This window comes from Acromyrmex echinatior, unplaced genomic scaffold, assembly GCF_024713525.1.
Source record: "Acromyrmex echinatior isolate Ae372 unplaced genomic scaffold, ASM2471352v2 Scaffold23, whole genome shotgun sequence".
Taxonomy (NCBI): domain Eukaryota; kingdom Metazoa; phylum Arthropoda; class Insecta; order Hymenoptera; family Formicidae; genus Acromyrmex; species Acromyrmex echinatior.
Genome location: NW_028259057.1, coordinates 141,057 through 167,725, shown reverse-complemented (window position 1 = coordinate 167,725; position 26,669 = coordinate 141,057). Strand labels below are relative to the sequence as shown.

The following is a 26,669-nucleotide window of genomic DNA, read 5'->3' as shown; positions in this document are numbered from 1 at the left end:
ATAAGAGCAAAATTGAAAAGAAAAGTTCTCTACCATTTTGCATTTTTCGCAATAGTTAACGAGTTATTTAAAAATAGACAAATTTGCCCGGCTTACCGTTAAATACAAACGCGCGATGAGATAAGACCGTTCAACGAGGTACGCGTTATGTGTGTGAAGTTGGTCCCGCATTTTTCGAATTGTGTAATTTTCTTTACTGTACTGTGTTGTGCTACGTTTGTACATCAAAAAAATTATAAAATTTAAAAAGTGCAGAGTTAGCAAAAAAGAATTTTTATTTTTGTGAAAAATTTATGTTATTGAGTTGCGGTATGCGGCACAAATTGGAACAAACGTAGCACAACAACATAATTAAGAAAATTATAAAATTCGAAAAGTACGAGGACAACTTCACACATATGCGTACGTTTGCCTTGTATCGCTAGGCACGTTAATATCAATGTCATTTGTAAACAACGTGCTTATCGATGAAGAACGTGTGTCTCTTTGGATGGTCTTATCTTGCCGCGCGCTTGTATTTGGCGTTAGGACGGGCAATTTTGACCATTTTCATAAATTAATAACTCGTTAATTATTGCAAAAAATGATAAAGGATATTTCATTTCAGTTTAATCCATTCTGCCTCTATGTGAGAGTTTTATCGTTAATTATCCAACACCCTGCATCATATACATATCTCATACAGCACAGAATGTTGAAAGAATGTTGCTGAGATATTGCAATGTTGAATGTTGAAGTGTCAATGTTTTATCAGCGTTACATCTATATTGATTCTTCAATATTGATTGTTAATGTTGCTGCAAACAATATTGAAACAATATTGAACAAATTAGATCACTAATTGAATTTTTATTAGTTTTTCCACATTGATTAATGTTGCTGCAACATTGAAATAACATTGAATAAATTATATATTGTATCAATATCTATTTTATTTTGTAAAAAATGAACAAAAACAGAATGTCATGTAAACAGAAAATTTAAATCATTTAAATTGATATTTGACGAAACTCATTTCTATTTAACGATATCTATATGTTTACGCGAGAAGCGACCGCGTGCAGAGTACTCGTGCGTGTGATATTATTTGTTTGTCTGATGCACGATGTCAACTCGTGGTCTTTGTACATATAGCTACACGTTACAATTATACATCCACATTCAGTATTCATAGATCATCGAAGTAGCAGTTCCCGATCGCAGTACGATCGCAGAAGTCAAATATAATATACCATGTGGAGGTACAGATTCGGATGGGTGATCGCTTAGGAAAATAAGGAAATTAATTCCCAAATGAGAAAGCGTTTTTTTAAAAATTATTTTTCAATAATTGTGTGTGTTCTGGAATATGTCAATCAACAATACTTATTTTAATAACAAAATTTAATTAATTAATACACTGTCGCATGAATTGCAACAACTCATAAACATTGCAATTCAACGGACATTAGACGATTCTGCAACATCTCTTCGACATTGAATCTATATTTCGCGATGTTACTGCAATGTTCGCAATGTTGTAATTCAATGTTTCTGAGATATTGATTCAACGTTACTTGCTGTATGGGTAATGAATTATTATGTTTTTTCATATTTTTGTATTATATAATATACAAAAATATAACAATTATGACAAATTATTACTACATATTCTTATATATTTAAATTATTTGTCTTATATATTTAAATTATTTATCTGATTAAATTTTATATTTGCTTTTAAGATTTATACTGAAATTTGTGTAATTATCTTTATATTATTCCATGGCGTTATAATTATATATACATTTTTTTTAGCTTAACTTTATTGCTAAAGGAACTGCTGTCTTTAAACTTTAGTTTAATGTATGTAATGAGTGTCTTTCGATTCTGCTTTATTGGAATCATGTTTAGCAGCGTGAGTAATAATTTGTTATCTAATTGCCCCTCTCTTATCTCTCTCTTCTTTCTCTCTCTCTTCTTTCTCTCTCTCTTCTTTCTCTCTCTCTCTCTCTCTCTCTCTCTCTCTCTCTCTCACTCTCTCTCTCACTCTCTCTCTCTCTCTCTCACTCTCTCTCTCCCTCCCTTCCTCTCTCTCACTCTCTCTCTCTCCCTCCCTCCCTCCCTTCCTCCTTTCGGTAATTGTTTAGATTAAAGGATATCCCGCCGATGACTTTGACTTCGACATATGTTATCAAAGTCATGGCTCTGAGTGACCTCCGACAGGTTTAGGTAGTGGTCGTCCTTCATTAAAAAATTATTAAGAAAGAAAGTTCAACTATGTAACACGAATTCTCTGCTTTAAAATATGCTTGCTATTCGTGCACTGTAGGGAGGTGAGAGTCGAAGGTGAAAGTCATGCGTTTCTTTGCAGGGGGAGAGGGAGTGAGAGTCGCTTCGAGTGAAAGTTGTTCGGGTACAAGAATAAATATATACAATATCTCATATAAATACTATAATTATCATAAATTATAATTTTCTTTTAGCACTTCGTCTGAAGTGATCCTCGCTCCCCTCCGCCTCTGCAAAGGGGCGCATAATTTTCATCTGAAGCGACTCTCATACCTTCCCCCTCCTGTAAAGGGGCACACGATTTTCACTTTCAACTCTCACTCCCCTTTCCTCCCTACAAAAGGGCGCACGATTTTCACCCGAAGCGACTCTCACCCCTCCTACAGTGCATGAATAGCGAACATATTTTAAAGCAAGGATTTCTCATGTTATATAATTGAATTTTTTTGTTAATAACTTTTTAACGAAGAACGTTATCTAAAATCTGTCGGAGGTCACTCAGAGCCATGACATTGATAATATATATCGAAGTTAAGATCATTGGCGGGATGTGCCTTAATCTAAATAATTACTTTTCCTCTCCTTTTTAGAAATTGATTTTAGACAAAAAAAATATTTAAAAATAATTACTAAATTGTATTAATTATGATTTAATAACTAATACATTTTCTTTCAGGTTACATCCACAACGTTCGGGGAAGCAATTTCGATTGCCATGTACACATCAGGTGCTTCAGTGCAACTTTATATCTTGTGCTCCTGTGTGCAACAATTATTAGATGCGGTAAATTTTATAATTTATCAATAATACTATTTTGGTTTTAATTTACATCTAAGCGTGCACTTTACTTACATTTTTGTAGTACAACAAATATGTGCAGGACAAAGAGATCTTCGAATCTCTCTATAGCCAATTCTTTTATAGTCAATCAACTTTATGCTTGAAAAATTTGTCGTACGATAAAAACACAAATAAAATAGTGGACTAAAGAAGAAGAATTAAAAATTTTCTAAATGACAATAAAAGTAAGATGTCAATAAAAAGATGCCAATTTTTACTTCTAGCAAATGTAATTTTTTTGTAGTTTTTGAGATGCAAAATTTGGTTCTGACTTTCTAAAAATTTTAATTTGTTAGAAATATTAAAATTATCATATATATATATATATATATATATATATATATAATATATATATATTAGGTGTACAAATAAGTTTCCGCCGTTTTTTATTAAAAATTAAGCATTTATTGATGTGAAATTGCTTGTTGAGTCGCTCCTAATGTAAGTGCAAGTTCTTTTTGCGTTTGGCAACGAATCTTCATTCAATAATGCTTCCAATTCCGCGTCTTCGTACACTTTCGACCTTCCGCTACGTTCTTTGTCTTCGATGTCAAATTTACCGTTCTTAAATTTTTGAAACCATTCAGGACACTTCTCTCACTTAAGGCAGCCTCACCATATGCTTCTACAAGCAATCGATGAGCCTCAGCTGCAGATTTCTTCAAATTAAAGAAGTAAATCAAAAGTTCCCGCAAATAACGCTTATTCGGCTCAAAACTCGGCATTTTCGCACAAAAAAAAATATGATGCTGATACAAAATCGCTAGTGTTTCAGGGTTATGTTGTTGACAGATGTCCAACCTTACGATATAATGTTTTACATCAGACAATTTTAACCATAGCTTGCTAGTGGCGCCATCTTTTGTCAAACGGCGGAAACTTATTTGTACACCTATATATACGTATATATATATATATATATATATATATATATATATATATTATATATATACGAGGTCTGTTCAAAAACTATCGCGAATTTTGTGTTTTTTCAAAAATTATTTATTTATTCATGAATATCTATTTTGTCCCCTTCAAAGTAATCCCCATCAGATATTATACACTTGTGCCAACGTTTTTTCCAATCCTCGAAGCACTTTAAAAAATCATTTTTTGTGATCTTGTTCAGCTCCTCCGTCGATGCCGTCTTTATCTCCTCAATAGCGTAGCGTCGTCCTTTCATGGGCCTCTTCAATTTCGGGAACAAGAAAAAGTCACAGGGGGCCAGATCTGGGGAATACGGTGGCTGCAACATCATTAGTGTGTTGTTTTTGGCCAAAAATTCGCGCACAAGCAACGATGTGTGAGCAGGGGCGTTATCATCATGCCCAAATCATTGGTAAAAATCGAATGGCATGAGTCAATCGATATGTTTAGGTCCTCAGCAACTTCTCTAACGATGATTCAACGATTGGCCAATACTATTTTCTTCACTTCATCAATGTTTTCGTCTGTTGTTGACGTGCTCGGGCGTCCGGCACGCTCTTCGTCGTTCACATCTTCTCGGCCCTCTGAGAACATTTTGTACCACCGATAAATGGTACCGATGCTTCGGTCCAAGGTAGCTTCACCATATGCCACAGTCAACATTCGGAATGCGTCCGCGCACTTAATTTTGTTTTTCACACAAAATTTGATACAGATTATTTGATCCATTTTTTGGAATAGGCAAAAATCGAAGACGAGCCAAAACACGTGCAGCAAAGCAGCTGTCAAAAATTAACTGAACATTCAAAATAGCCGAACTTGTCGGCATAAGTGAGAGACATGAGTACCAACATAACACCACAAAAAAATCGAAAATCGAATATACGTAACCCGCGGAAATTCAAAATTCGGGATACTTTTTGAACAGACCTCGTATATATAAACGTTTAAAATCTAAAATCTATTGTTGTTTAGCATTATGAACGTTTTAATTCGTTAATAACGTTTTAATGTATTAATTTTTAAATATTAATTGTAATTTTGCATTCCGAGGGTAAATTGACCTTTTTTAACATCGTCGTACACTTTTTCTGACAACATACATTAAAAAGTTTCAACATATTCTCTCTTTTTATGAAAATTTTGTAACATAAAAAAGAAACATAAACAGTTGCACACAATATATATTTTTATTTGTTATACGTTTTCATTACACAAAAAAATATTCTGCCGATAAGCGGAAAATTCCTCTTAGCATTTCCTCTAAGCAAAAAATCTTACATGAATCAGACGCTTGTATTTATAATACGTATTCGTCTATAAAAATGAGGACACATGATCAAAAACAAATTTTTTTATAGAAAATTCTATTACAATAACTCAAATAGCCTTTTGAAATAAGAGAATATACAAACGATACCAGCAGCACGCTTATTCGTTAAAAGTTCATCATTTACGTGTTATCGTAGCTACGCATGCATGCCAGTACGAGTAAGACATTTTTCTAGCATTGAAAGAATTGCAATCCTAAATCCAGCATTTTATGCTTATACGAAACTCCTTTACTTTGTAGATCTTCTTTGTAGTATCTCTTTGAGGTCGTATATAAATGAAAAATCCTATGACATTAATTAGAACCACAGAATATTTGTTTGAGTATAAAATTAGGAAAAAGAATTTAGCTTTTCTCTGATTTTTAACTTTAATCTTAATCTCCTTGAGTTTTGATAACATAAGACAAACTCTATCGGCATTTTGTCGATTCTTTTTTCAATCATTAATGAAAGACTTATGTTTAATCTGGCATTTAATTTCTGCAAATATATTACTTCAATTTTTTTTTATTGTTAGTCGTGATATTTAAATGTTTATAGATGCTAACTAAAAATTTGAAATTAATATATTTTTAACTTACTTGATTATCTTTTTGAGAAATTTATTTATTAATAATTTATTAATTATTTTTTGGCAATTCATGATTTTATATTGAACACTTTGTGATAGTATAATTGTGATTATAAAAAATAAGAGAGTATGTATCATAATAATAATTTTATATTTTATGAATGAAAAATAGAATTATTAATAAAAATATGATAAGACATGTTTTTGAACGGTAATCCGTATGAGATCTGCTCCAAATATCTGCATATATCTTTGTCCTCTCTCTCTCTCTCTCTCTCTCTCTCTCTCTCTCTCTCTCTCTCTCTCTCTCTTTCTCTCTCTCCCTTCCCTCCCTCTTTCCCCTTCCCTCTCTCCCTTCTTTCATCCTCCCGTCGCGCCCTTTTCACACTCTTTCTCCTTCTTGTGAAAAACAGGCATTCAATATTTAGACAGAACTTTGAAGAGTACTCCCATCAAGCGACACGATCCAACAGCTGTTCAATCGGCAACGTGCAATTATGTGATCGTCGAAAACTCTAAGCGTTGCATTTTAACTTCTAATTTTTTTCCCTTCAACGGATTTTTCAACTTATGAAATAACTAGAAGTCACACAGGGCTATATCTGGACTGTACAGAGATTGGCGAAGTTGGACAATGCAGCCAAATAGTCAATGCAGTATTTAGTCAAAAAGTTCAATTCAAATTCTCGCTTAGTCATTGCTCAACAAACACAAATACATCTCAAACACGTAGGACGATTAGATCTAATCTAAACTTCCTAAACCAGGACATTTCTGATTGAAAAGTAATACGAAAGTAGGAAACTAAAATTCGAAAGTAGGATAAAAAGGAGGACATTTTAGGTAAAGTATAGTACAAAATAAGTTGTATCTTTGAACTCAAAAGTAAAAGAAAAAGAGTACATTTATAAGTCCCAATAACATGAAAACATGTATTTAGTATCTATTAGCAAAAAAATAACTTTAATATAATATAATAATATAACCTAATAATTTTTAAATTCTATTACATAATAAGTATTTTATGTGTAATGATCTTAATAATTTCCGGTCTCCCCCCCCTCTCTCTTTCTCTCTCTCTCAAAATGAGTATACCCGAATGCTAAAAACCAGACCGAACGCCGTCAGACGTTTTAAAAAAAAGAATACATGTTCAGAAAAAATTGGACGTCTGATCACTCTGACATTTTCATGTGTCATAGTGAATTAATAACATCCGACCCCCTCTCTCGCTCCCAAGTTCCAAAAGTAATACAAAAAAGAGTACACATTGAAAACCCGTCTGGACATCCGAAAAAAAAGTACATGTTCAAGAAAAAGAGTACGAATAATCATATAATATCCTATAAACATGTAATATCATAATTTTTTGGAATCAAATAGTACATAGCGCTTACAAAGCATTGATAAAACGTTAAAAAAGCGCATGTAATCTTTTTTTTTAGCGCTTTACAAGTGCTGCTGTGCTACTTGGGTAACAGTTATATCAAAAATTATTACATAAATTTGCGGAAAATGTTCTCAAATTTGTCGTTCTATTTTGCATATCGTAGTTACATAACAGTGACATGTTCTAAATACAAAACGGCAACATATATAGTTTGACATACATACGTATGACAATCACGTATTGAGATAAAATACGTATGTAACATTTATTAATGCAAAATTTGCCACTATGACATCATAGATATGAAATTGTTATTTATTTGTTATATTTATATAATATTATAGAAATTCATCTTCACCAAAGCCGATTATGCTATTAATTGACATATAGTCTTCTTTTTCTTCTATTAAGAAGGAAATAAACCGACACAATTGGCTTCGACGAGAACGAGTTTTTATGTAATAAATGTATACAGAAAGATCATAGAAAGATTGGAATACTTTTTTTTCGATGGGTATGCTGTTTGCTCATCGAGTGATTCGTTCTTACTTATGAATTTAACCATTTACGTTCAATCATTCTATTGGGAGTACAAATTAGTTCGGTCCGTTTTCCAAAAGATAGCTCCGGCTGTTGTGAATGGTTCATAGTGACAGCTGATTTTCGCGTTTTCAGAGAGGTTAGACATCTGCTAATAATATTCAGTTTATATCGCTTTGAGTTTCATACAAAAACCTTGATTTTTACTGTGTTCGAAATGTCGAATTTTGTGTTAACCAAGCAGCATTTGCGGGAGGTTCTAATTTTCTGCTTTAATTGGAAGAAAAGTGCAGCTGAAGCCCATCAAATGCTTGTCGAAGTTTATGGTGACATTGCTCCAACTGATAAATCATGTAGGGAATGGTTTCGACGTTTCAAGGATGGAGATTTCAGCGTTGAAGACAAGCCTCGCTCTGGACAACCACAAAAATTCGAAGACAAAGAATTAAAGGTATTACTCGAAGAAGGTCAGACTCAAACGCAAGAGGAGCTTGCAGAATCATTGGGAGTAACTCAACAAGCCGTTTCTGCACGATTGAGAGCCATGGGAATAATTCAAACACAAGGAAATTGAGTGCCTTATGAACTGAAACCGAGAGATATTGAAAGGCGATTTTTCATTTGCGAACAGCTGATTCACAGACAACAAAGAAAAGGTTTTTTGCATCGGATTGTGACTGGAGATGAGAAGAGAATATTCTACGACAATCCCAAGAAGAAAAAATACTACGCTAAGCCCGGTCAATCATTGCTCAACATCATCACCTCAACATCAACAACAAAGCCGAACATTCATGGTTCGAAGATCATGCTCTGTATCTGGTGGGACCAAAAGGATTGTTTACTATGAGCTGCTGAAACCTGGCGATTCCATTACGAGCGATCGGTATCGGCTACGATTGATTCGTTTGAGCCGTGCATTGCAAGAAAAGCGGCCGGAATACGAGCAAAGACATAATAAAGTTATTTTTCTTCATGACAACGCTCGGCCTTATGTCGCAAAAGTCGTAAAAAAATATTTGGAAACGCTCAAATGGGATGTTTTACCGCACCCGCCGTATTCTCCGGACATTGCTCCTTCTGATTACTGATTGTTCCGAAGAATATAACACGATTTAGCAAGTCACCGGTTCACTTCTCCAAAATTGGATAGCCTCCAAAGACGAGTGATTTTTTCGAGATGGAATTCGAAAATTGCCTGAGAAATGGGAAAAAGTAGTAGCCAGCGATGGACAATACTTTAATTAATCTGTTCATTTTGTTTTGAAATAAATGCATTTTTGAACACAAAAAAACGGAACTAATTTATACTCCCAATACATGCAAAACTGAATTCTGAAATTCATAAAAAAAAGTGTTGCAAGTCTATTATAGAAACTTCTCGATGTAAATTTGTAACAATTATTAAATGGTTTGGTAGGCAAGAATTATTATGACAAAATGTGTTAATTATTCTAGGAACTTCTCGATATAAATTTATAACAATCATTGAATGATTTCTGGTAGGCAAGAATTATTAAGAGAAATGGAATTTTACATTCTAGTATAATGTAAAATTCAGTAATATGATATAAAATATATATAATATAATAATATAAATAATATCTGACTTAATCTAACAGAAATAAAATTTGATAAATATTTAAAAATATATAATTATAAATTATAATTACATATTTTTAAATATTTATTAATTTAATATTTATTAATTACATTTATAAAAAAATGTAAAATTCAATTTCTTTTGTCTCATTCCCCGCCGGACTTGCGATCTAATCTTATTCTGTATTATTAATAAAGCGTACCTCTGCCTATAGGCAGATAAGCAACTCGACTTACTGATCTGTACCTCTCGGAAGCACTCTGTACAAGGAGAAACTTTGAAGAAACAAATGATTTTATTAGTAGCGTTTTAATTATACTTTGTGTTATTTTATTCACTTTGATTTTAATTAAAACATTTCTCTGATAAATTGAGTTTCTATAGATTTTTTTGAAATTTGAAATTATGTTTAAAATAATTTTATCTATATATTAAAATTTCAAAGATCATAGCGGTGCCGAAATGGAAATATTCACCTTCCAAATTTCAGCTTGACACATAAACTCTTATACCAAGCCTTACCGAAATAACATTTTAAATTAACTTTGCGATGAAAATCTTCTACAGATTTTTAAAAAAATAAATATGAGTAGCATATCTATGTATTAGGTGTTGGAATTAATTCGTAGCGTTTTTTAATGAAAGAATGTTATTTATTTCACATGAGCATTAAAAAATACATTAATGAAAGTACTTCCCATCACTTGTAAAACGCTACGAATTAATTCCAACACCTAATATATTCTAAGCCATGGGGCAAGTCGCGGGGTGAGGGGCCGGGAGGAAAACTGGGCGAGAGGGGTATTGTGGTGCGGGGGGGCAGCCAATGAGCGAGCTGCTATGGCCTCCCACCACCTCTCGCGGTTTTCCTCCCCGGCCCCCGTCCCCACGGGCGCATGTGTGTGTGAGCTGGTGACGTCACGGCGTGACGCGTCGCGACGACGACGATCCGGCGAGCTTGAGAGTGGGCGAGCGACTGAGGGGATTCGCGCGTTTTTCTTCCCGCGTGCGCGCTGTCGCTCTCGCTCGCACCAACGTTACGTTTTGTTTGTCGTTCTCGCTCGCACCAACGTTTTCGTTGCGTTCGATCGTTGTTAGTTTAATAAAAAAAAAAGTAATAAAAAAAGAATAGCGAAATCCGTCACGCAGTTTTACATATGTTTCTTCCCCTGTCGCTCTCGCTCGTACCAACGCATTTCTCACTCGCTGTAAATATAATATAATAATATAATCTTACCTCCTTAAAGATACGGACTGTAGTTCTCGCTCCCATCAAGTTGCTCTCGCTCGCACCAACGTTTAAATTTTTTCACCGCATCCTTAAAAAGCGTGTTCGCTAAAATCACTAACGTAACCGGAATCGTTGGAATTTTCATCTACGTTAAAATCAATTTCCTCGAACATTTCGTCTATAACGTTTTCGAATTGTTCCGCGTTCACGTTTCTAATATAATTGACTACGGCGTCAATGTTCGCACGGTCCGCCATACTTCTTTTTATCAATTTCGACAAAATAACGAATGAAGAAACATAAGCTCACACGTTTTTTTCATTACTAACGCTCGTTTAGTGCGAGTAATTATATATATATATAGTACGAGTCCACATCCGTTTCCGTCTTCCTTTTTTGCTATTTTTTTCCTATTAAGTTTGCGTTAGCGCGAGTTTCTTTTTTCTCTGATAAACTTGTATATAAAATAGATAGGAATACATAGGTAGATTAGAGAGGAAAAATGAGACGACGCGATTACACAGTGTTTGAAATTAAATATATATTAAGTACAGTACAAAATAATTTCACATATTGTAAAAACGTATAGGTTCATTGCTAGCATTAATTGATATATATATATACAATTAACGTTCTCCGAAAATCAAAGCGATCAACTCACAATCGAGTATGTCGTTGCGATCGAAGGAATCGTTATCGTACATCGTTTTTAGCACGTTCGCAGATTTCGTAACAGTGGACGCGATAGCAAGAAGTCGTGAAAATTTTTTATCGACGTTATCGGTCATTACGGTTAGAGAGGAAATGAGACGATTCACACAGTGTTCGAGATTAAATATATTAAGTACAGTACTTTTCGACATGGATAGACGAGCTGTACTTGTTTCTAGACGCAGTATTGGTAGATTATTAATTAGTCCGAAGCGTAACGTTAGATTTCCAACGTACATTGGTGACGGCGCACGTATTCCTTTATTATTTTCGTCGTACTGCAAAAGGGACAAAATGACGTGTTTTTGTTCGAGAAGCTCTCTCCAGATGTCCGGTGAAAGCGGAATCTCTTTACCGTGACAATCCCAAAATGATAGTCACGTAAGAAGTCTATGTAGTCGGGTTTATCTGTTGTAATTTCGGTACTTGGTGGTGTTGTTGTTGTTGACGTTGGTGATGGTTGTGTAGTTGCTGGTTTTGAATTTTTATCTCCATAGAGTTGTTGAATGACTAAAATGTCCTCTATGTTGAGTCTAACGATTTTATCTTTATTCCTAGCAGTGACATATGCGAACATTATGGAATCTTCATGCGAACTGTGTGTTAATCCCAATGCGTATCCAATTTCATGCGTTAACGTATTAAGCAGATAATCCTTGTTACTAGTAGATTTTTCGATTATATATATATGCCATAGTTCTGCAGCATCCACGTGTATTTCAGCGCTGTAATTAACAACATTTGAAGGATAGAACGCGTGAGCGAGTACTCCACCAGGTCCATCGAACAAGGCGGAGCAAATTTCCTCGCTACGTTTACAATTAGCGTACGTGTGTGTGCCACTACGATAAGATATTAAGATGTCGGGATTTAACGTTTTGCGTTGGAACGTTAAAGACGAATTCGCTGCCCATAGCGAGAACGCGAATGCGGTAGTTGTCAAGATGTGCCAAATGGAAGTTCCACGTGAGATGTGTTTTTGCCCATTTCCTCCTACCTGTATTACGCTCGTAATGCAAAATGTCCGGGAGACCACATCGTGGTTTACTCATTTGATACAACGTATAGTTATTCAATGTACCATCACCCGGTATTTGATAATATTCTTGAAATAACGAAATCGCCTGTTTAAGTTCTTCCTCTTCGAATGATAATTGTGTGTTGTTTTCACTCTTACGCAAGTAGCCATACTTTTGTAGATACAGAATTGTTTCAGTATCTATGCCTTGACGATTCGTCGCTATCGTTGACGCTGTTGTCGTAGTAAGCGTAACGCAGACGACGACGACGATGACGAACGCGGGGGACATCGCGATGTGGCACAAGTATACGACACGCAGTAGGAAAATAAAAAAAACCGATGTGTACTCGAACATTTTGTCAGCGGTAATGAATCGCGTTCCGTGATTTTTTTATATATACGACACGACGAAATGCTTCGTCAATAGTAATGAATCGCGTCTCGTACTCTTTCATGTGTTTGTTTTTACATTATAATACGACAGCATGTGACTTTTTGATGAAGAAGGAGAGCGCTTGAAAAAAATATTATACGATTTTGCGAATAACATTAGTCAATGGATTATACTCTATCACCCTGTCGTGAATAATGAGACAATAAGCTGTGGTGTTCAGTGGAATATTTTCCTTATACTCGAATTCTATACGAATATCCACAGTAGCGCTTTTTATCGATTCGTTTTGACGAGAACAATCGATCACTACGAATGGGCCGTGCAAAAGAAATTCCCCGATAGATAACATGGCATCGCGATTGTCGTTACCGTAGTATGTCTTTTGAAATTTTACATACATATCGTAGAGTACAGCATATTTCTTGCGTTCGAAATCTAAATTCATATCGTCGTAAGGATAAAAATCAGAATTTAAAAAAAGTTTCACATTAGCGAGATTACACACGTCGAATTGCGAAACATTTTGCGACGGTTCGTTTGTTTTCCGGTTTGAAGCGCTAAAATTACGTATCGCGGTTTTTCCAATTGCGATGTTGTTTTAACAGCCCACGAATGCTTTGTTGTACTTTGAAGCAGAGAAAATTCGTACAGGTCCCACGACCGGAAACACATGCTGAGATTTCGTCCACCTTCCAGCGTTCGCAAAAGTGATAATTTATTGACATCGTTCAGCACTACATGTGGCATTTTTCATTGTATCTTCGATAGCATGATTTTAGGTTCCGCCGATGCCTGCGCCACGACGCAATTGTTATCGTTACGCGCACGTATCAGGATAAGTTTGTGTCGCGCGTTTATTACTATGCGTTTGTAATCCTCGCAAAATCCTAGAAGTGTATTGAGCGGTACGCAAAAGTTAAAATCATCGGTCACAGATGTGCGAAAGAAGTGCATTGTGGCGTCCCATCCTGCATTTTCTAATGTTATACTCTTGCTAGTGGTTAACGATACGAAATTTTTGATCGTACTGGTAACACCAACGTTTCTACATCTATCGATTTCCACACCGTCTATCTCGTATCGAATCTCATCGAACACGAACGCGACGCAATTGTTCGACAGTTTTGGTTGTTCGGATTTGTCTCCAGCTGGTTTCTTCGCTGAAAATTTTCCCTCGACGTATAGAAAACTCTCACACGGTAACGTGTACAGATCTTGGTATTGTATAGGTATTCGTATTTCATCGCTGTATCCGAACGTGGTGTTAGCGTATGGGTTGTAAGTGTGAGTCTCGATCTTAACGATACGGTCGTCGAAGATGGGTTCACTTCCTATATGTAGAATATCGCGACTCATTTCTCACGACGAATCCCAGAGGTCGTAGAAATGCGACGTTCGCAGCGTTCAATCTGTCCTCCGTTCCTCTCCGCTTTCCTTCAGCGTATCGTTCGGTGAGCAATGATAATTGCGATGTCTGCGGTTGTCTACGATTATTGCCGTAGATGTATTCTTACAATCGTGCGACTCGTTCAGAACGAGCATCTTTTGTTCGTGAGCATATTTTTATCGTTTACGTCGTATATGAAGTCGAATCGATATCGCCTCTCCACGAAGGTTTATCAACTGTCCGTTTTGATCCACTATACGTATCGATATATCGGTAACATTTCTCGCGACGACTGGGAGATAAATGACGTGTGTAGGAGTATCAGACAATTTATATCCAAGTGGAACGTTCATCGCGAATTCGTGTATCGTATGCGCTGGTTTATCATTGTTGTACGCACCCGAAGTAATGTTGCATTCTACATGAATTACAGTTACATTCATAATGTTTACAGGTTTGTCAGACGCGTACCACTTGTTCGGTTGTATTACGCGAGAGTTCGAATAACCTAATAGCGAACCGATGTTATTCGGTTTCGTAAAATTTATTCGGTACGCACATTTGATCTCGCTTCTCATTGTATTCTCATTGGCTCGAAGATTCAGTATCTCTTCTATATGAGTACTATCGTTGCCATCGTTGTCGTCGAATATGTACGCGTAGTTATCATCATCATTATCTTTATCGTCAGACGTTCGTCGTAGCATGTGACGGATAGCAGCTCTCAGATACTTGTTTATAGCACTCAATTCGTACGATCCTTCGGGAATCGTGATTATTTTGTCGTATCGAAGTAGAAGTTATTGTTCGTGGAAGTAACATTCGGTATCGCGTTGTACGTTTCGAAATTCGTAAGACCCAATTCGTATTCGCCATTACTTAAATCCAACGCAGGAAAGTAACTCGCCGTGAGAATACTGGTGGTTCCAGTTAACGTGAGAGTCCACGACATGACGTAATCGAAGATAAACGCTCAACTGAGACGACTCACACGACACATTATTAGATATATCTTTTCCTCCAATCTATTTCTCGAAGAAATCGTAGACACAACTGACTAGACCACAAATACTCTGATCAAACGTTTGATAAGAGCGACGATTATACATTACGTTGCTTCCGAGATAGTGTTCGAGTTCCCTCGATGGTCTAAGATTGCCAAAACCATCGAAGTAAACTTTATTTCCCTTTTTCGCATAAGCAATCCAGTGTGTTCCAGCATTTTCCGAATTATCGAGATTTACGATACCGCTTTCATTACGATGTGATTTCGTCGGTAACGCGTCACGCATAAACACATCTCTGAAGAATGGTAAACGCAAACGATACGCCGCACGATTCAACTGTTCGTTCGTTGTGATACCGGAGAGCGGTATTTTAAGAGTCTCTAATGTTTCCTTCCACGATGTTTTTTTTTTATCTCTTGCCTTTCTTTTTCTCACGTTACCACCACCACGTTTGTAGGGCGCTAGATACAGTCCGCGACCTTCCGTCTGACGTCGAGCGGCTTTGCGATCGCTTACAGCTCTCGCTACGCTCGCCGCTCCACCGATCAAAGACCCGAGTGCACCCAACATTGGTAAAATCGGTAGGAAACCTCCGCGTTTCGTTACCGGAAGTAGTCTCTTCCTTTTCGTTTTTTTCCTTCTTTTCATACCCATTCCTAATTTCGTTTTTGCTTTCATGGCTGCCCATACAGCGGTCGCGGCAGCTTTCTCACCAAACGTCGAATCACTCGCTGTTATACGTTCGCGTGCTTTTTCGGCGAGAACTCGATCGGCAATGTGACGATCGGCGAGATCGTTGCTTCGCGAATAGGCGATATCGTGTTCGCGACACGCCGCGTCTAATCGATTTATACCTCGATCACCACGCGCTAGTCTTTTCGCGAGACGAGTACCGGGTCCACAAAATTGATAACCAGGTATATGTACTTCAAACGGAAGCGCGTTTATCGCCTTGTCAAATAAACCTGCTCCATACGCAGGAATCATTCCCTCGTCCTCCACGCTTATTTCATACGAAATGTCACAATTTTTGATAAGTGGTGGCGGACCGTCTATGTGTGTTCGTTGCCACGAACGATTGTAATGCTCTGTACACGGACGATAGCGTTGCACTTCAGGATCCGTTTTTAAATGTTCGGGTAATCGATCCCACAGTAGCTCCACGTAATTCTCAAATTCCTGTAGAAGAACAATCTTCGGTACGTATTGCAATTGCTCGGCGGTAAAATCGAGAATCCGACGTTTATCCGTTAGTAAGAAAAACATTTTTTGCGATAACAACAACGACGACGATTGCTCTTTACAGTAAAACTGTGCGGATCGAGTGCCTGCTCGGGGATATAAATAGTGCTGGAAAAAACTCGCTCGCGTTACATCGCGCACGCGCGTTACACAAGTAAATGCGATTTGTACGGCAATCACGGTCGATAGGAGTGTCGAATCTCGACCGCAAGACGCGACTCACGTCCGATGAAACGGTTGGAGAAATTCGTAGACACGGCCCTTTACTACCGAATACAATTCGTTGCATCATTTGCGGACCATCTAATTGTGGTAAAACAAACGCTTTGATAAGTTTAATAGAAAGTCCACATGGTGTACGTTTCGAAAACGTATACGTGTATTCGAAATCTCTCTTTCAACCGAAATATCGATATTTGGAAGAATTACTCGAATCGATAAATGGTATCGGTTACCACGCTTTTTCCAACAATCGCGACGTCATACCACCGAAGGAGGCACTTCCCAATTCAATATTTGTATTCGATGATGTGGCTTGCGATAATCAGAATACTATTAGAGAATATTTTTCTATGGGTCGACATACGAACATTGATTGTTTTTATCTCTGTCAGACGTATGCAAAAATACCGAAACATTTGATACGCGATAATGCAAATTTTTTAATACTATTCAAACAAGACGGTACCAATTTAAAACACATTTATAACGATCACGTGAACACCGATATATCGTATGAGAATTTTTGCACGTTGTGCCATTTATGTTGGCAACACAAATACGGTTTTGTGGTAATAGACAAAGATAGCGCGTTACGCAACGGTAGATATAGACGAGGATTTAACGATTTCGCTGTAGTGTAAAAAAATCATTTGTAGTGTTTTTTTGTAAAAAAAAGTGAGCAGTACCTCTTTGACATTACGATAAGATGGTCAGAACGAAAAGTATCTCTGAACGGGAGAAAACAGCAAAACTGATCGCGAAGACTCGCGCGTCGATTCGTAAGAAACACCGAGCATTGAAGACTGGCATAATGGAGAATGAGATAGTTTGGAGAAACAATTAAAACCTATTATCGAACCGTTGAAACAAATTGCTGGAAACACTGAATGTGGAGGTAAACCATTTGACACTAAGTTTACGGAGAGTAAGCAAAAGAATAAACGTGAGTACAACGATGATGAGGATAATAATGACGACGACGACGACGACGACGACGACGATGATGATGATGATGATGATGCGATTCCAACACAAACTACTCCCCAACGTCTTCCATGGAACAAACAAATAAATAAAAAGAAACGATCAAACGTTATGTTTGATTCGTCCATAATTCATTCGACACCAATAGAATCACAACAACAACAACAACAACAACAACAGGTAACTCCATTTAACTTACGGGACGAAGAAATTTTTAAAACCGATGATGATCCGTCGTCGCTCGAAACGTCTGTCAGACAGGTGTTGAACACACCTCAAGGTCGTCAGAGATTGCAAAGTCAATTAGGACCGTTAGGACAAATATACGTAAATACTCTTTTAACTGGTGATGCAAGAAACGAAATCGATCTTGTCTACGGTGTTTATTTTGATGAAAACGGTACGATGTTAGATAGTAAAAAATTTGACGTAGATACGGACGATACTATAATCATAGACGGGGTGAGGTACAAAGGTACACCAGGTCTATACGAGCTGATCTTCAAGAAGATTCCAAACGACGCTATCTACACAGAGAATGATAAACAAACATATATTATTGATGCTCACAGACGTGACAATGACGCCAGAATGCCTATTAAGAGTAACAAAGGACACAAATACAAAAACATTATCGCTCCGCTCTTAGTTACTCATCGTAAGACCAGTGGCACTAGTATTGGTTCAGGTATAAAGACAAATATACCATCCGGTACGAAATTGACCAACAACGAAATAGATTACGTTTATTGGGACGACCCCAATGAGTTGGTGGATCGTCTTCAATTGCTCGATGCTTCTCGTAGAGCGGGTAATAATGCTCACGACAACGAAATATTGTCAATAATCGAAGAACTTCGCGAAGCTGGATTAATTATAAATTAAATTGCTATGACGAAAATCGTGACAGTGATCAAATTCGCGTGAACTCGATATGATGTCTGTGAATAAATTTGGTATGTCTATGAGGGGAAACGAAATCGAAAAATCACGATCGTCGATAGAATCTTTACGAAATTACGTGCACGACAATGGGCTTTGTCTGAATCCGGATCATTACGACGCGAAGGAACGGAAAATAGAACACGTAGCTGCGCCGGAATTCGACACTGATGTGGTAAACAAAAAAGCTACGTCGAGCGTACGATTCGAGATACGCGAAACGAGATCGAGGAATCATTTAGAACGATAAGGAGAGATGTACAGGAAGCGCATAGCGATGTGGAGAAGGTGCGAAGAAACGTGGAAAAGAATATGACGAGAACGTCTGACGAGATTCAGCATTTGAATCGAGATATAACGATACGAATGAAAAATGTAGTGACCAACGAGACATTGGAGAAATCGTTTAAAACGACTGGGAGAGATACGATCGTGCGCGCGCTTCAGGATACGCAGAAAGATATCTCGAACGATGTGGAAAAAGTACGAAACAACGTGGAGGAGGTCTCGAAAAGTGTAAACGCGCTATCGACGAGAGTGTCTGATGAGATTCATCGAGGTGTAACTGATCTGCGTCAACGAATGAATAACATAGTAACGAAAGAGACGTTAGAGAGAAATGCGATACTCGCGCTTCAGAAAGTGTCTGATGAGAGTCAGCGTCTAAATCGAAATGTAACGGATCTGCGTCAACAAGCGAATGACACGAAGGATACGCTAGTGAGATTATTTAAAAACGACAGGGAGAGAGATACGATCGTACTCGCGCTTCAGAAAGTGTCTGATGAGAGTCAGCGTCTAAATCGAAATGTAACGGATCTGCGTCAACTAGCGAATGACACGAAGGAGACGCTAGAGAGAGCGTTTAAAAACGACAAGGAAGGAGATACGATCGTACTCGCGCTTCAGAAAGTGTCTAACGATATGCAGATACTGCATCGCGGTGTAGGTGATCTGCGTCGACTATGTCAAAGAAAGTGCGTAATGAGAACGAGATTCGGCATCTGAATCGAGGGTACCTGCTTTAAAAGATACGCGCGAGGCTCGTTTCCTGTCACAATAAAAGAGAGAGAGAGAAAAATAGATGAGTGTCGAGAAACAAAAACTCGTGAAAGAACTCCACGCGCCCGCGCGAAGAAATTTTCCACGTCGTCGCGTCGTGGTGCACGACCTCGATGATTTGTGGCAAGCCGACGTAGTCGAGATGCGTCCCTACACGCGATTCAACAAAGGTTACAATTTTAACCGTTATCGATGTTTTGAGTAAATACGCATAGGCTCTACCGCTTAAGAGCAAGAACGGAAACGACGTAGCCACAGCGTTGTCTAAAATATTTCGCGAGGACGAACGATACCCACGAAACCTGCAGACAGATCAAGGAAAGGAATTTTACAACACTACCGTACAGAAAAAAATTGTGAAAAGATACAACATAAATCATTATTCGACGTATTCGGTGATGAAAGCGTCGATAATGGAACGATTCAACCGTACACTCAAGAATAACATGTGGAAAACATTTACGTTAAACGGCTCGTACAAATGGATCGACGAGCTACCGCGTCTATTGTCAGATTATAATCATCGTAAACATCGAACTATTGGGATACGACCGATAGACGTAACCCCCGTCGTTGCAAAACGACTCTTGTCGACGGTATACAGTCATGTAAAAATTGCCGCTCCAACGAGATTCAAGGTAGGCGATCCAGTACGTATTAGTAAATTCAAGACAATTTTTGAAAAGGGTTATACACCCAATTGGTCCACCGAGATTTTTTACATCGTTAAAACACAACGTACGAATCCCGCAACGTATCTATTGAAAGATTATCAAGGAAAGCCGATAGCTGCTGGATTCTACGAACGCGAATTGCAGCGAGTCTCTAGATGGGGTGAAAAGTAACCTCCTTGACCGCCAGAATGCGCCACTACTGCAAAAAAGTTTATGGTGCCTTGTAGTCCGTTCATACTTAGGCAGACATGCCAAGTGGCAGTGCGATACTGCCCTTAGTTTTGTTTTGAGAGCTGATTGTTGTTGACGTGTTTGCGAAAACGATTTTCGTTCTCTCATAAAACATTATTTTTTGAGAGGCAAAACGGCGAAGGAAACAAAAGAAAAGTTGGATAAATATTATGTGGCTAATACTCCGTCAGATTACACCGTCAAATATTGGTTTCGAGAGTTTCATGGTGGCCGCAACTCCACTACCGATGAAGTCCGCAGCGGCAGGCCCTCCGATGCGGTTACCGAGGAAAATGTCAAAAAAATACATGAAATGGTGTTGGCTGACCGGAAAGTGAAGGTGCGCGAGCTAGCAGATGCTACAAAGATTAGTACTGAGCGAACACGCCATATTTTGGGCGAGATTCTGCATAAGAAAAAAATTTTTTTCATTCCCAAGGAGGTTACTTTTCACCCCACCTAGTAATCCGGACGTTTATCTCGTGGAAAAAATATTATACTACGCAAACGAGGAAACGAGGTGTTCGTGAAATGGTTAGGAATGGACAATTTACATAATTCTTGGATAGATAAAACGATGTATTGTAATTTTCTTTTTTATTTAATACAATAAAAAACTAAAAAAAAACTACAGAGGTATTTTATAATGTCCCCAAGGTAGAGTATCGACCGATTCGGGTACGACGTACCGCTTGTCATCGTACGGACTAAGAGCGAGCTTCAATTCAGACACTGTGTAAACTTCGTGCAACGTCGATCGTATGCACGACTGACGTCTCGACTGTACCGTCGCATCGTTCAAACATCGCGCATAATCGTCGAAAGTGATCATTTTCGCGACTACCTTTTTCTTGATACCCTTTATTCTCTTTGTATCGCTCTTTCCGATCACTCTCAATGCGTACATCTTCGCTCTGAGTCCTATGAATTCCGTCATGATCGCACCATTATTTTCATGTTTCATCAAACCGGGTATTTTATTGTTAGCCCATGGAACATCATACGCATTTCTCTCAGGATAATCACTCGTGTCGAATCTCGCGATATCACGCTTAATGTTCTCGTACACATTCTTACATTCTAAAAGATAAATCAAGCTGTCCGTGTCCGTGTACATAATCTTACATCTATCGCGATACAATGGTATCATGTATTCATAGTGAAATTCATACAGACGCAACTTAGATATCTCAAGAATGCACATACCTACGTATATCGGTTTAATTTCACCTCGAGTTTGCGCAATTCAACAGCGATCAGATTTTCAGAAAAAACACTTCTACTGTGAAAATTCGGTTTCGCTATCATCGCTTCCGCACCATGTCTCCCATCCCAACGCGTTATGAGCCGAACGTCAACATGATCGCATACGTTCTCCATCGTTTTTCCAAATATCGCATTATTCATCAATTTGTAAAGATTTTTCTCAAAATCGTTGTTCGCGAGTATTCTAAATCTCGTATTAAGTTCAATATATTCACGAAGCCATGGGGATTGTGCGAATTGAAATATTCGATGAATTTTTTTTACTTGTAATCCATGCTGAATACATTGTTGTAAATTGCGATAGTGCACGATATAGCGCTCCTTATCGTAAAGAGTGACCAATAGTTTGTCATTCCGTTTTCCGGGAGGCCGTTCGCGATTGAGGCAGAATGGAAGGTCTGCATGAGCGTCGTGTACGTTTTGCGGATACGCAAGATCGACCTCTAGAATATAACCGATAACGGAGTCTGACGACACTGACATTATGTCAAAGCGCTCGATGTCGTCGATCCATTGAAATTCTCCGTACGCTAAGGATTCGGACATCGCCCAATCGTACAGATTGTTCACATCGAAGTACATGAGATACGTCGAAGGTTTCGAAGGATCGTACGAAGATGTATTGTACTTGTTATTAGCTTGCGCGTATCTATGCGAACATTGACTTAAACCACCGCGTATACCACGTTCCACAAACATCACCATGTCAATGTCGGTGAGTAATTCGAATCGAATACCAGTGTATTTCAACATAGCGTCCCACGTATATCCCGGTAAAGTGTAATAATACGTTGGATCCAATCCGTAACTATCGATACACGTATCACGAAAATTTTCGAAAACATCTGCTAATAAAAGCACATCTGTCTTAAGATACAAATCGCTGTAATCGCCGAGAGTCTCTATGCGGAAACGTTGCCAAACGTTTGTCGCGTGTTGATAATCGTCATCGGAAGCGGTCTCGTCGGTCAACGAACTGTAAAACATTTCACGCGATGGTAAACTAGTCTCGTCTAGCTTATCGACGCTGTCGATACGTACTCGTACGGAAACACTCCTTTCCGCGTAAGCAAATCGAAATCCTCAGCGTCAAGATTGGAAAATTCCGATCGCGTGATTTTCAATTTACTCTTATCAAGCTATGATACCAATTTATCGAGACTAGTATTGAGAAATTTAAACGAATCCACAAAGCGTACTTTCACACCGTCCTTTCCCCATTTAGAGTTTACTGTATCCCCGACATGTTTCGTAAACGATATATAATTTTCTTTCATTATAGGTAACATGTCAACTCTACCCACAAAACTGTTAGCAATATCTTTTATGATAAAATGAGCGTCGTAACCTGCCAAATTGTGAAAGAATACAGGAATAACGTATGTATCCTGATAATGTAAATTGCAACGTGAATGTGCGGGACCTCTGTAACGTCCGGTCAAATGACAGTGATCGCGTACGCGCACATCTCCTTCCTCAAATGGTCGTTCGCAGATATGACAGTGAGTCGTGTTTCGAAATTTTTCCCACTCAACGTTCGATGTAAATTCCGCTATAGTCACATTATTGTCGAATATCGTTTTCGTAGGATGCGTCAAATCGTATAATTCCTTGACAAACCACGATACGCAATCCTCGCCGCGATAAGATTTGTACATCGACGCAGTCTCATCGTATACGCAACGTATGTAGTACCCTACGCTGAAAACCTTGTGATGCTGATAGGTGAATCTTGAAATGTTTTCATCATTGGTCCTCTTCTTCTTCTCCAGTATACACTCCAAATCCGCATAAACCACAAAGAGAAGCCGCTCCTTCTTATTATGATCGCGAAACGATAACCACTTATCGTTCTCATTCGGAAGAATAACAGCACAATCGTTCGTCGTAGTACAGTCAACGATGTGAAGCGACAACTTCTCACTCGTATAAAAGTAATGCAGACATCTGTAAGGTAACAAATCGTACGCGTTACACAATTATATATATATATACAAAACCAATTAATATACCCACCTATCGCACAGATACTTCTTTCCTGTATTCTTGCTCAATTGCGAACCTATCAATCGTGACAGATCTTTAATCCATGTGAAATGAGCGATAACATTTTCGTCGTCGCGTCTCGACTTTTGCAAGTACAACAGATTTACGTGTTTCTCTTTCTTCTCTTTGGTTAGACGAAGAGGAACGATTACATTGCCACCGTCTTTTTTTCTACCCCTCTTTCGCTCGGTAAATACGTTGATAGATATATCGTTCAAAAGTTCAAATTTCGTAATTTGTTTTAAGGTAACAGGAAACTCGATACCCTCAAGATTCAACACAGTAGTATAATCCGGATACGATGATTTCCTATTCACATGACTTTGCACTGGATACAGAGCGGCGACCACTGACCAAGCGAAACACGCATTGTCTATCGAACGCACATTGATTACCGCCTTCCTCAGCATAATTTCTCGCGGCAGCTCCACCCAACATCCCGCATGCATAGGATTATATTTGTTAACATTTACAATCAGATTCAATATACGTGATAGCGCCCATCCACTGTCACGTTCCTGAAACTCCTCCAATGCCGCTAAAGTATCATCTGTCACGTGTTTATCGTACCACTCTCGCAGATCGGATGTGTCGAAAAGCTCGTGATTTTTCGTAGTAATACTCTTAGCAGATCTCTTAGCATCCGCAACGAACTCACCGTTGAATATTGTATTCACTTTCAAACAAATATGTCTCTGAAGATTATCGCGTATCCGATCGAGAACGATATCTCTCGCGTCATCGAGAAACTGTCGAGGTTCGATGTAATTCGAATTCAACACTACACCAGTCAATACGCGATTGTTAAAAGCTGTTTCGATCTCCAACCACGAGAATCCCCCTCTTTTTTGCGATTCGACATAGCCAGTGCCCACATGTTCAAAACGTTGTCGTAGGACATTTCTCAAACCTTCCAATCGTGCTAGTCGAGCGATCGCCGCATTTACAACTCCGGCAGATGTTCGTCGACGTTTACCGCTTCGACACGTCTCCCGCAAGAAATCGAGACACTCGTCACATTTTTCCTCCCATACTCGATACGCGTTCGCCGTATCGATACTCGTCGCACGATGAAAAAGATCCTCCACCTCCTCATCCATCTCTCTCTCTCTCTATATTAAAACAAAATCACTACCCTCGCTTACACGTGAACCAGAGCGTTTCACCGCAACTATCTCTAGGTATGTCGAATTTAATCTTTTTATACATCCTTTCAATGTCATCGATTCGCACACCTTTCATAACTGCGTTTTCGTACCTTCTTGTGCGATCATCGACAACAACTACCGCACTTTGAATCCATAAAATTTCTCGCGAACAATGATTCCCAATCTCTCTCCGTAAATGGTATGTGGCTAAGTTCCAACATTTCTTCTCCTTTATGCAAGATGTAACCAACGTAGGACTCTATACCATACGCTCGTAACAGTACACATCGCTACCTACATCCGAAACCGCACTTGACGGATCGCTATCCGTACTCTCGTTCGGACTATTATCGCTATCGCTATCGCTATCGCTTAACATATTAAAATCACTGTGAGAAGAACCTTACCCTGTGCATTTATATACCGTTCCTTCGTCGGAAACAACAAACCGCAAGCCCATCTTATCTTTTACAAATAATAATACGCGTATAAAAACACGACGCATCCTATCGCATTCAAAGGATGTTGTATCCTCTCTCACACACACATAAGGATATGTGTAAGGAAAAAATCCATTATTCACATTTTTCTTTTTTTACTTTTTAATAAAATGCAAAAAAACTAAAATTAGTACATCATAATATATAAAGAATTATAATAAATTGTTATAATATATAAAAAACATGCACTATTATTCGTTTTGATATTTTTTATACTGATTGTACAATTTCATTGCATTTTGCAATGCGCAACGGTTTTTGTGTCTTCCACACCGGAAGGTATTAGTAGAATATAAATTTTCCAACGATTCAATGTCGTTAAAGTGATTGTCGATCGTTTCCACAATAATATTGTCGTTTTTTATAATATCCATCAACCATCCCCGTTTCTCAAGATCTTTCACGTAAATCAAAGCATCATCATAGCTCTGTCCATTCATAGCCTCGGTTATCAAGCGTTGCACCATACGGTATGGTATCATCCCATCATTTCAGCGCAACCCATGATGCGCCATCAACCACGAGGCGTGCGACTGATCTTTCTTCGTTAGGAAACGCCATGGCATCGGACACATAAAAACGTAATGTGTCATCTCCCTTCCATTTCTCAATATCGCCACCTCCTTTACTACGAAACGCTCATCCATGATGAACCCTTTAACAAAAAAACCACGTATAATACACATAATGCACACGTTTTGTAAAAAAAAATAAACCAGAAACACGAACTGTACCTTGTAAATCGACAAATGTCGGCACCATAACTGTCAGATGTGTCGCCAGTACCGATTAAAACCACACCAATGTGACAATCGCGCGATGCGTCTCTCTTTTATCGTGTCCTGCGTTCTCTCGGTGTGAAGGAAACAATCGTAAGTAAAAGTGAAATAGCTATGTAGGATATGCGTAGTAGATAATATGTGATTATCGTATGCGTCTTTTCCTCTCTTCTATATATATACTTTTTTTACAATACGTTTTTCTTTTCCTTCATTAGCGATGGTAATTTCCTCAGATCATCAGCTACCCAATCCAAAAGCCGATTAACCACTTGCTGCTTACGATCTCTAGGGGAAGATGTCACAAATTGTGTTCTCATTTTTGCATATTTCCACCATTGACGT

At 38.1% G+C, this 26,669-nt stretch overlaps 3 protein-coding genes across 12 annotated transcripts in view; 1 reads left to right on the top strand and 2 right to left on the bottom strand.

The window, feature by feature from the left end:
* LOC105146661 (uncharacterized) overlaps positions 1 to 26,669 on the top strand; it is a 157,417-nt gene that overhangs the window by 6,730 nt on the left and 124,018 nt on the right. For 8 of the 10 annotated variants that reach the window (XR_015548386.1, XM_087416476.1, XM_087416472.1 and 5 more), the window contains exons 2-3: positions 1,798 to 1,897; positions 2,948 to 3,055. Coding sequence is in view for 9 of the 10 variants with exons in the window: in XM_087416476.1 (XP_087272602.1) it covers positions 1,798 to 1,897; positions 2,948 to 3,055 (208 nt within the window). In the remaining variant the exon portion in view is untranslated. Of the gene's footprint in view, positions 1 to 1,797; positions 1,898 to 2,947; positions 3,056 to 3,134; positions 3,278 to 4,241; positions 9,170 to 26,669 lie in introns of those variants that run through there. The other 2 variants (XM_087416473.1, XM_011057066.2) reach the window with 2 other exon arrangements.
* Positions 1 to 26,669, bottom strand: part of LOC105151168 (uncharacterized) — a 212,709-nt gene that overhangs the window by 131,188 nt on the left and 54,852 nt on the right. The window lies entirely within an intron of this gene.
* Positions 14,378 to 16,498, bottom strand: LOC147906507 (uncharacterized). The gene has a single exon (XM_087416466.1). It carries the CDS (start codon positions 16,492 to 16,494, stop codon positions 15,247 to 15,249), a length of 1,248 nt encoding a protein of 415 aa, XP_087272592.1. The 5' UTR covers positions 16,495 to 16,498; the 3' UTR covers positions 14,378 to 15,246.

Coding starts and splice junctions, on each gene's coding strand:
- LOC147906507 (XM_087416466.1), bottom strand. CDS start 16,494: ATGTTTTTCTTACTAACGGATAAACGTCGGATTCTCGATTTTACCGCC.